The 11,249-nt window shown below is 39.2% G+C and overlaps 1 protein-coding gene across 3 annotated transcripts in view; it reads left to right on the top strand.

Moving 5' to 3' along the window:
* Positions 1-304: 304 nt before the first annotated feature.
* tns3.2 (tensin 3, tandem duplicate 2) overlaps positions 305-11,249 on the top strand; it is a 51,551-nt gene continuing 40,606 nt past the window's right edge. Inside the window, exons 1-7 of one of the 3 annotated variants that reach the window (XM_028444120.1) lie at positions 305-434; positions 5,909-6,069; positions 6,150-6,200; positions 6,283-6,405; positions 6,490-6,554; positions 9,227-9,310; positions 9,373-9,485. In XM_028444120.1, the coding sequence (XP_028299921.1) occupies positions 5,920-6,069; positions 6,150-6,200; positions 6,283-6,405; positions 6,490-6,554; positions 9,227-9,310; positions 9,373-9,485 (586 nt within the window). In that variant the 5' untranslated portion in view covers positions 305-434; positions 5,909-5,919. Of the gene's footprint in view, positions 435-5,908; positions 6,070-6,149; positions 6,201-6,282; positions 6,406-6,489; positions 6,555-9,226; positions 9,486-11,249 lie in introns of those variants that run through there. The other 2 variants (XM_028444119.1, XM_028444121.1) reach the window with 2 other exon arrangements.

Below are 11,249 nucleotides of genomic sequence, written 5' to 3'. Positions count from 1 at the left end.
CTGAAAATGTCTTGAAAGTGAAAAAAATATGCAGAACTGGGAGAAATGTAGCAAAAATGCATTAAAAGGAGAAAAAATATGGCAAAAAGAAAGTGATTTAAGTAGGTTAAAATATGGCAATTTTTGGTGTAGTTGCAGAAAAAAATGCCTCAAATTGGGATACCCGACCCAAAGGTTGAGAACCCTTGCTCTAAAGGGCCAGACTTGGCCCCCGGGCCTTTTGTATGACACGTGTGTGACAGTGTCACATCACAAACAGCTCCACACAGGGCAAAGTGCACGCAGGGCGGCAACACACGATCCTATTTTTCTCTTTCTTTCCCTCCCTCCCTCCTCTTCCTCCTCCTCGTCCTCGTCCTCCCACCTTCCTCATTTCTCTCACACATACTTTCACTCATCTGACTCCACTCACTGCTGAGGGTCTGACATCTGAGGTAAGAGGCTCCTTCTCTGTAGTGAATGTCACTCTGTTAATGATCACTGTAGGACCAGAGCTTTGGACCAGTGTGTTACAGTGTTTGGCACAGCAGGAAGTTCAAGGTTTAAGCTCCGGGAACGTGTTTCTCTCCCTCCTGTTTTACACTCCCGTGTGTCCTATCAGAGTGTGCTGCATTGTGGGAAATAGCTGTTGCATGCATTTAATATGAAAAAATAAATGATTCTATTTGATTTAATGGGATGAGAAATTCCATCTGCAATAACCGTGCATGCACATTATCTTAGTTACAGGCTTTGTTTGACTGCTTTTATGACTTATTGATCACTCGTTTAGACTCGCTCTATTAATTTGGATGTGTGCAGAGGAGTAAAGAGTACATTTTGTGTATTTTTTTGTGTTTTTGTGTGTTCTTGGTGTATTGTGTTTTTTGTATTTTGGGCGGGTTTCATGTGTTTTTGTTGTTTTGTGTGATTTCACAGCCATTTTGGCGGTATGCTACGAATCTAGATGACGTCTTATCGCACTAACTTCCAGGATTTAATCAGTGTGTGCTGGACTACAAAGCTCGCTAACGTCTTACGGAGCTAAATCACCATGGAAACTTATACTGAATGACTAGCCTGGTCGAGAGCAGGTTTTTGTTCTGGCTAGGATGTGAGCGAGTGCTAATGCTCCACCTCCTGACCTATCAGATCTCTTAGAAAACGACCAGCCCATTGTTATTAGATCCTGGTTGATGCAGATCTGACAGCTTCTTTTAGGAAAGAAAGATTATTAATGGATAATTGCAATCTTTTCATTTAGTGATGACATCCTTTAGGAAAGATATAGATTTATATCTGATGGACTGATCTATAGTCATCTGATGAAGCATGTGTCTCTGTATGCACGGACGGGTGAAGTCATTAATTCATTAATTTATTCATTCATTCATTCTTACGCTATAATACGCTGACTATAATTGCAGATTTTTGTTGTTTTTACTATGTGCTGTTTTACATCCAACACGCTGTGCATGTCTTCTTTTCAATTTTGCTTTTCATTTATCATCCCATCTGGATTAATATCATAAATAATCTCACGCTTTTGCACATTCACAGAGTGGGTAATTCACTGCCAGCATTCCTCGCTGGTGTGCGCTGCACCAACGCTGTTGCTCCTCGCTGTCATCATGGATTTAAATTCATGATCTTTATTTAGGATCAGAAGCTGTTCCTCCTGTGAAGACACTCTGCCAGGTTCTCCTTTGATTGGTCAGACGCTGCAATCTCCACCCCTTTTGTGTGAGCGCACACGTAACCAGGCTGAAAACACTTAGCTTAAATTAGCATGTTGTGATCGACTGTCGTAGGACAGCTTCTCTCTGACAGGGAATGTTTGGTTAGTTGAAGCCCGCTAACCGAGATGAATCCAGGATATAATTATTTAGATCTGTAGCGTAAGGCCTTTGTGTATTTTTCTGTTATTTTGTGTGTTTTTGTTGTTTTGAGTGATTTTAAAGCCAGTTATTTTTTTTGTCATTTGTATTTTTGGTGTTGTTTAGTGTTTTTTGCAGGAAAGAAATTAAGAAAGAAAGAAAGAAAGAAAGAAAGAAAGAAAGAAAGAAAGAAAGAAAGGCGGCTGATGATAATTGATAATTACATAAATACACGTGGCCACTTTTACCTCTGGATGTGTGATTATATATTTTTACAAACCTTCTCTGCGGGCGGATCACAGCAAAGTTGCACAAAATCATTGGGAATGATGAGGAGAGAATGTTTGTTGCAGAGATCAGAGTTTAAACGTAAGGAGTGACAGAAAGTAACAAAGAGCTGCTCAGTGGAGCGATACAGTAGATAAAGAGCTAGCACAAGGTCAGTGGAACGTGGAGCTACAGTCAGACACACAATCCAATAACACGTACGTTTCTCAACTGGCTAACTGAGAATAAAGATAAGAAGTGAATGAGTGAAACACAGCATGATCAGGACCAGGACCAGGACTAAACATGACAACATAAGAACAGAGTCACAAGAGTCTCACATGTACACGTAAGAATTAGAATTAAAGAAATATGGATTAGACTAGAAAAAACAGTGTGAAAACAGCCTTCTACCACCTAAAGAACATCTGAGTGAAAGGTTTCATGAGTCAGAAAGATCAGGAGAAACTGGTCCATGCTTTATCACCAGCAGACTGGACTATTGTAATAGTCTTCTGACAGGAATCCCCCAAAAGACCACCAAACAGCTACAACTCGGAACCCGGAAAGATCCCAGTTGTCAATTTCGACCTCCGAGGTAAATGAGTTTTATTCGTTAAGCTCAGAAAACATGACTGGCCACAGCAAGCTGAGAGAAATGTCGTACACTTTAAAGGTATTGTGGAGGATATGATTCTAGCTTCACATTCTGGGTGGATCATCAAGACGACTGGTCAATCATTCTGGTGATATGTTTACGTAAGGCCGTTACCGGTGGTGAGACCGACAATGAAGGAAAAGTGCAAATCTTCTTTTGGAAAGTAAGCTTGTATGAGCGATGCCGACACCAACTTGTAAACAGAGCTGTGCACGAGGAAAACTGGGCTTGTGCACGCTCTCTCGTACACTTTTAATAGGCGTTCCCTCTTGGAAGCAGGTAGAGTGCGGGGAGAGGAAATATTAGCATAGCTCAGAATCAAAATAGAAAGATGTCGACGCAGGAGGAAGGTTAACGTGTCGTTAACTCTCATACTCGTGTTGCAAAAACGTCAAAAGTCACTCAACGACCTAATGACCGCAGCATTATTATCCCAAAAGAAAGTTTCCACCAGCGGAGCCTTGTTGTTGTTGTAGCAGCGTCTCTGCAGCGCATGCCGATGACGACATCATCATTTGTTACCGTGTGATTGGCTAAAACAAATCATGGTGAACAGGCGCTTCATCCAATCAGCTTCAAGCATTCTGTTCATGTTCGTCCCTGGTTCTGAAAGGATTCGCCAAACACAGACCGTGATCCACGTGGAGAACTGGAGTTAGAGGGAGGGGCTACACATCATTATGGTTAGCATAGAAGTGGAACAAATGATTTTTAATCACATTATTGTTGATTTCATGTTTTTACTACTGATCTTAAATGTTCTTACTCCTGAATTTAATGTTCTTATTGAAACTGTGAAATGTTTTCTGTTGCACTTTGTAATCATGTAAAGCACATTGAATCACCTTGGGCATGAAATGCATTATACAAATACATTCGCTTTGCCTTAGAGACAGAAACACCAAAGCTCGAGAACATGCAAACTCTACACAGAACGAACCGAAGTGTCTCACAGGGGAATTAAACCAAGAAAGAAAGAAAGAAAGAAAGAAAGAAAGAAAGAAAGAAAGAAACTTTAATTGATAATTACATGGAGCCAGTTTGGGCTCAAAGACTATGAAGAATGTGTGTGTGTGTGTGTGTGTGTGTGTGTGTGTGTGTGTGTGTGTGTGTGTGTGTGTGTGTGTGTGTGTGTGTGGTCACACTTCCGCTAGCTTTGGTTCCCGGGCGTAGCTGGGACAGATTTAGAGCAGCAGACTGAAAGGTTTGGACAAACAGAGCAGAAACCTGAACAAGTCGTTCACTTTATACCTTTATAATCTTGCCCTCGACTTTATTATTTAAGCGTCTCACGTGCACCGGTCACTAAGGTGCTGAATACAAGTTTCTCATTTCTAATTTATTTTTGGATTTAATATTTAACTTTAGTAAACTTTTAATTCTATATCTATATATGTATCTATTTTCATCCATCCATTTTCATACCCGCTTATTCCCGTTTAACAGGGTCGCGGGGGTCTGCCGGTGCCAATCTCCAGCTTTCATAGGGCGCTGGGCGGGGGTACACCCTGGACAGGGCGCCAGTCCATCACAGGGCAACACAGACACAGACAACCATTCACTCTCATTCACTCCTATGGGCAATTTAGAGACTCCAATCAACCTTACAGGTCATGTTTTTGGATTGTGGGAGGAAGCCGGAGTACCCGGAGGAAACCCACGCAGCACGGGGAGAACATGCAAACTCCACACAGAAAGGACCCAAGTCCACCCCAGGGCTTGAACCCAGGACCTTCTCGCTGTGGGGCGGACGTGCTAACCACTAAGCCACCGTGCGCCCATGTATCTATTTATGTTGCTTATTTCCCTTTTAAGCATCTTTTTACATAGTTTTTTTATGTATTTATTTTGCTTTCATATCTGTTGTTTTGTAAACAATTCATTGTTAATACTTGTAAAATTGTGTGTTTTTGTGGTTTGTAGCATATCTGTAAAATATTGAGTACTCTGGACAAACTGTTCACTTTAGTTTTAATTTTTATTTGTTGTTGTTGTTGCTTTGATTTATTTGGAATTATTTGGAATTTCGTATTGTTTTAATTTTTGCCCGCTTTTTTTTTTCTTCACTTGTTCCCTTTCTTATCTTTGTTTTCTTACATTTAAATTTGTCAAAACTTGCTTTTTTTATTTTTATTTCTTTATGTTGGACGTTTGAAGGTTCTATTCTCGCTGCTTTTCCATTATTTTCATATCCTCCCGTTCAAAGGAAAGAGCGACTTTTGACCCCTGACCTGTACCCAGTGCAACCAATGCTACTGTATTTAACAAAACATATGAATTAACATCAAATGCTGATTTAGTGACCAGATCGTTGATAAAATTAACATCGTTTGAACACTTCACATCCAACAATCCCCAGGAGAAATGAATGGAAAGTGCTTCAAACAGCACGTCTAAACTTGTATGAGCTCATAAATATCAGTTGACCTTAAAATTGCATCAAAAAGTGAAATATAATCATGTGTTTCTTAAAAAAAGAGAGAAGTTATGCAAACATTTTTGTTCCTTTAGTGAGAGTGAACGCTGCTGCTGTGGTGTTTCCCACTGGGTTATTTCTGTTTGCCGCCCTGGTTGTTTACTCTGTGGTGGTCACATGGTCAGGGTGAAGGTGAGGTTAACCACTGCTCTTTGTACGCTGAGGCCGCTTCACGCCCATAGGCTGAGACTGACACGGAACACGGAAATATAGAAACATCTACGCAGGGTTTGTCTGAGAATGTGGGAGGAAATCACCTGTCCCTGCACTGGAAAGTTAAATCCTAGCTTTTATGCTTTAGTTCCCAGGAGCAGTGCTTTAGTCTGGTCTGTTTGGGGCATTTTAAGGACGAATTCCGCAAATTTGACAACAAGCATGAAATTTGTCACACTTTTTATAGTTTTTGAACAGCTGAATTCAGATCTGCTGGGATCAGGAGAAATTCTCAATGGAGTCGCTATATTGCACAGTTCAAAATGGCGGCCAGCCAAAAAATTCCCCCTTGGTCAGTCACACTAAGGTCGCAATGAAAAAAAATCAAAAATGTGTTTCTGATTCAGGATCACATATGAAAGTGGTGGAAACGGGATGGATTTGAGTGTTGACACTGCTTCAGCGGTGTGAACGTAGCCTTAATGTTTCCTCTCACAGTGTCAGCAGTCATGGAGGAACCTCGTAGACTTCATCTCACCTACGTCACTGAACGCATCATGGCCGTGGCGTGTCCAGCTGACTGTCCACAGGACGTGTACCTTCAGGGCCTGGAGGAGGTGATTCCTCTGCTGATGTCCAAACATGGAAACAAATACATGGTGAGACAGAAACACACAGATACTAGAACCTACTTTAACTCTGCTCTGAACTTATCTGATGTCATCCAAATGATTTCCAGCTCATCAACCTGTCAGAGAAACACAACGCTCTCACCAGGATGAACCAGCAGGTATCTACAGCAGTGTGTGTGTGTGTGTGTGTGTGTGTGCATATGTGTGTGTAACATCCATACTGTCTCTCTGTGGGTCCAGGTTCTAGACACTGGCTGGGTGGAACTTCTTGCTCCCAACCTGGATCAGATGTTCAGCGTGTGCAGGGTGATGGAGCGCTGGCTACAGGCTCATCACAAACACGTGCTGGTGCTGCACTGCAGGGTAAAAAGGCCTCGTGCACACACATCGTGCACATGGTCAGTGTTTTTACAGTCTGGTCCTGATTCTGTGGCGTCTCCTCTGCAGGGAGGAAAAGACCGGCTCGGAGTTCTGCTGGCGTCCTACATCCACATCAGTAACCTGTCAGCCAGGTACCACTGACCACACACTGGATCATTCATTACAGACGTTAATCAATAAATGGGATGCTGACATGAAACACAATACAACACACATCACAGAGCATACAAAATCATAGCAAAATACAAAAAAAACAAAACAACAAAAATACAATAAAAAAGAAAATACACATAACGGTAAAACACACAAAATATACAAGACCACAGAAAAATAGACACATTCATAACAGAAATACACAAAACACAGAAGTGAAAATCACAAAATGACAGCAAAATAGACAAAATAAGAACAAAAACACACAAAATGACAACAATATACACACAAAAATACCCAACATAACACCAAAAATACACAAAATGAGTAAAAAAAAAATGCACAAAATGATCCATATCTGGTTCATTGAACCTGATTTCACACTTTAAAGTCACATTTTTGTATCTCGTGGCTGTTGTTGTGTGATCAAAACAGGAAGTGAAACAGAATATATAACTACAGCATGTAATGTACATGGGGATTTATCAATTTTACAAACTGATCCAGAATCAGAATATTAATCCAGATCATCACTAAAATCACTTGTTCTTTATCTCATTTTGAATATTCCATGAAAATGTCATCAAAATCCATCCATTGGTTTTTTGAGTTCCACTGTCCAGATATATAATAATAGAAATAAATAAAATAACGCCGACAAAAACAGGTAATGACAGCGAAAGACACCAGCCTCTAAGGATGGAGAGAAAGGGGTGGAGTTTAGTAATAAGGAGGAGGTCACACACAGCGTCCTCTGAGTTCTCCTTCATCTCTTCAATGTCTTTCCAGTCCAAAGTGAAACTACTGTATATAGTTTTACCATGTGGATGTTTGCATGAAGACAGCGGTTATAGTTACAGTTACAGTTAACCTGATGATAGTCCTCCTATCTCATGGCCTTTGTATGCAGCAGACAGCTTCAAAGTGATCACATACTGCTGTGCTTTGATCTTCTTATCATCCTGTTTTCAGTCAAACAACAAAGGAATCTGAACACGGGACTTTGTCACCTTTAAGGCTCTGCAGGAGCTGCATTTTCCTTCATTACAGACCTTCGTTAATGTGATAGATCAGAGATGAGCAAATGGGCAACAAAAATGTGATTGTGTCTGATCTGAGGGTCACAATGACCAATAGGGGCATTAATACTGGAATTATCAAAGGGTTTGTGTGCATTTCTATTTTTATTGTGTGTATTTAGAGTAATTTTCCTTCACTTTATAAGTTTTTGTTGCGGTGGGGTGTGGTGGGGGACACACAGTTAGACAGAGGAAATGAAGCTGTGCTCCAGCACTGTTCGTATACTGACTGTTCAAAGGGACTTTAACCTCGCTGCTATTGATCTTTGTTGTGGTTGATTTACTCACCTACATGTGTGAGAATGCTACAGAAACACAACAGGACTGCGTCAACAAATGCAAATAACAGCAAAAATTAAGTTTTTATTATTATGCAAAAAAAAATAATTAAAAAGAGGAAGTGTTTCTGCTACTAAAGTGCTGACTCATTGTTTGGAAAGGGCTGATTGTGGCCTTTGTCTCATGGGAAACGATGAATGCAGAGTCTTGTTTAGTGCTGATCTATAGTTTTATAGATTCTCCACTCAGCTGACGGGAATCTACTCCATCATTATGAATCTGTTTTCAGTTCAGGGTTCACACTGACATCTGATGGCTTTAATCTACTGTGACCACGTCCAGAAAAGATCTATGGTGGACTAAACCCAGATCTACACCGCCAAAATAATACGCAATAAATTAATTACAGTTGGTAATATTTTGTAACTAATGGACATTTTTAAGCTACGGAAGACCATTTAAGCCAAAAAGAAACTTGGAAAATTAATAATTATGAGATAATATCATTATTATGAGATACTAAGTCATTATATGATTCCATCCCATAACTATGCAATACTAAGTCATAATAATGAGATACCAAGTCATCATTATGATATCCTATCCCATAATTATGAGACACTAAGTCGTAATTGAGATACTAAGCCATAATTATGAGTTCCCATCCAATAATTATTAGGCACTGTCAGAACTGAGATACTACGGCATAATTATGAGATACTGAGTCATAATTATGATTTAGTAAGTCATAATTATGGGATCTTAACTCATAACTATGAAACACTAACTTATAATAATGATATACTAAGTCATAATACTTTCTCAATTTAATTTGAAAATAATAATTAAAAATAAAAAAAATATATATATATTATTGGTAATTAATTAATTATTATTATTATTATTATTATTATTATTATTATTATTATAACAATAGATATTTCACGTGACCCCATTGAAATTTTAGGCGACCCCACATGGGGTCATGACCCCAAGGTTGAAAAACACTGTGCTACATGTTATACCATGTTCATATCGTTCAGTAAAGATTACTGTAATTCTTAAGTTCAAATAACTTTTTAAAAAATCTAATAAAAGAGGCTATTATTGAAGGAACATTGATTTTTTATTTCATCCATTTTGTTTTATTTTTTTTTTTAAATAAATTGCAATATATCGTGTAAATCCATAGTTTTCCAACCCCTGTTCATTTTCCTTATATTTGTCCAGAATGAAATGTATGGTGGATTCTGGAGCAGTTGGTTCTCTCTGAACGTGTTCCTCTCTCTCAGTGCAGAACTTTCTCTCGACCACTTTGCCATGAGGAGGTTTTACAACAACAAGCTCTCCAACGTGACGACGCCTTCACAGAAACGGTGAGAACCAATGGGACTGAATTGTATGTGATGGGAGATAAGGTTTGGGTTCTCACCCTCAGGTACGTGTGGATGCTGGGCTGTGTGTTGAAAGGAGGACTGAGGATGAGTTCTGCTCCGTACTTTCTGCTCTGTGTGGTTCTCCATGGTGTCCCTAAGATGAGAGCAGATGGAGGTGAGCTATGTCGCGGTTCTTTTGGAGTCTTTTTAAAATGTGAACAGCTTGGTTTCTCCTACAAACATCCTGCTACTGTAGCCCTCCCATTTGAAATGTTGCGTTTTATCTGTAAAATAAACATATACAGTACAAATGCATTTTTAAGTAAACATTACATTTTGTGTATCAATAGTATGACTGTTATTGCAGCACTAATGACACGTATGTCATCTCATAGGGGCAATGTCAAGGATGTGCAGTCGACCTTTTTCGGCGCCAAAAAGTCAAGGTCAATGTCAAGGTCATGCCAAGTGTCAAAAACCAAAATTTTACATATCTCTACAAATATTTATTGTACAAGTTAAATGCCTATATTTCTGAAAAGCTCATCTCAAGTTGAATATTTTATTTCATTAGACCGAAGCTGTACAACCTACCAGTAAAAAGATCGGTAGGGGTCAAAGTTCATGATGTCACAATAAAATACTTTTTTCCCTATAACTGAGATACAGTGCTCAGACTGGTACCATTGAACATTTCCTTTCAATGTGTGACCTTGACATTTGCTCAAGGTCATATTAAAGGTCAAGGTCATTCTTCTGTTTTAACTTCATTATTATTTTAAATTTAATTAGTAAAAAGAACAAACTTGACAACAAATCCAGATACAGTTTTTGCCAGTTTTTTCAATTTTCAATTGCCAAATACAGATACAGGTCTAGCGAATACAAGTCTTGCCTGGTTGTATTTGGTAATCGAAAATTGCTCTTATTATTGTATTTGGCAATTGAAAATACTTTGTAATCGTAGGAGTTATTATTATTTTTTTTCGTTCGCAACCTTTCCGCAACTTCTTTGTCGTGGCACTCATCCTAGGCTATTATTGCAGCACTATTGATATGTATGACATCTCATAGGGCCAATGTCAAGGATGTGCAGTTGAACTTTTTTGGCACCAAAACGTCAAGGTCAAAGTCAAGGTTGTGCCAAGTGGCAAAAAGCAAAACTTTACATAGCTCTACAAATATTTATCGTACAAGTTCGATGGTTACATTTCTGAAAAGCTCATCTCAAGTGGAGTATTTTATTTAATTAGACCAAAGCTGTACAACCTACCAGTAAAAAATATGTATGGGTCAAAGTTCATGACGTCACAAAAAAAACTAAAACACTTTTTTCCCTATAACTTGGTCACAAATTGCTACATTGAGAAACATTTCCTTTCAATGTGTGACCTTGACCTTTGCTTAAGGTCATATTTAAGATCAAGGTCAGTCTAGCGAGAACAACGCTCACATACAAAGTTCAAACTGCCTCCTATTTCATACACATGTTGACTGTCCATCCCTAATCATAAAGCCCATCATGCTTTGCGTTCTCAGATGGCACCACCTTTGGTGGCGTCTGACGCTAACAGCTCTAGCGGGAAGACGATATGTTGTGTTGACTTCAAAATAGTGTTGGATGAATCTCATAGGATGGGAGCAGGTCGCTGATGAAGAAAAAACAGGCTGTGAGAAGTGGGAGGGGCCTATAATGTCACTGGAAAATCCTTTGCCATCACATTGTAAATGCTGTACCGTGGCTATTTTTCAATGGATTCACATCATGAGAATGATTTTTATCTGGTTTTCCCTTTTTTGACTGGCGCCATTTACCACGCCATAATAGGAAACTCTTATACAGTGGTCAAACAGCCTCATATTTGATACACATGATGACTGTCCGGCCCTAAACAAAAATCAATGTACATACTGTATATATACATACTGTATATATACT

Source organism: Gouania willdenowi, chromosome 4 (assembly GCF_900634775.1).
Source record: "Gouania willdenowi chromosome 4, fGouWil2.1, whole genome shotgun sequence".
NCBI lineage: Eukaryota > Metazoa > Chordata > Actinopteri > Blenniiformes > Gobiesocidae > Gouania > Gouania willdenowi.
The sequence above is the reverse complement of the archived record's forward strand: the minus strand, read 5'-3'. Positions and strand labels throughout refer to the sequence as shown.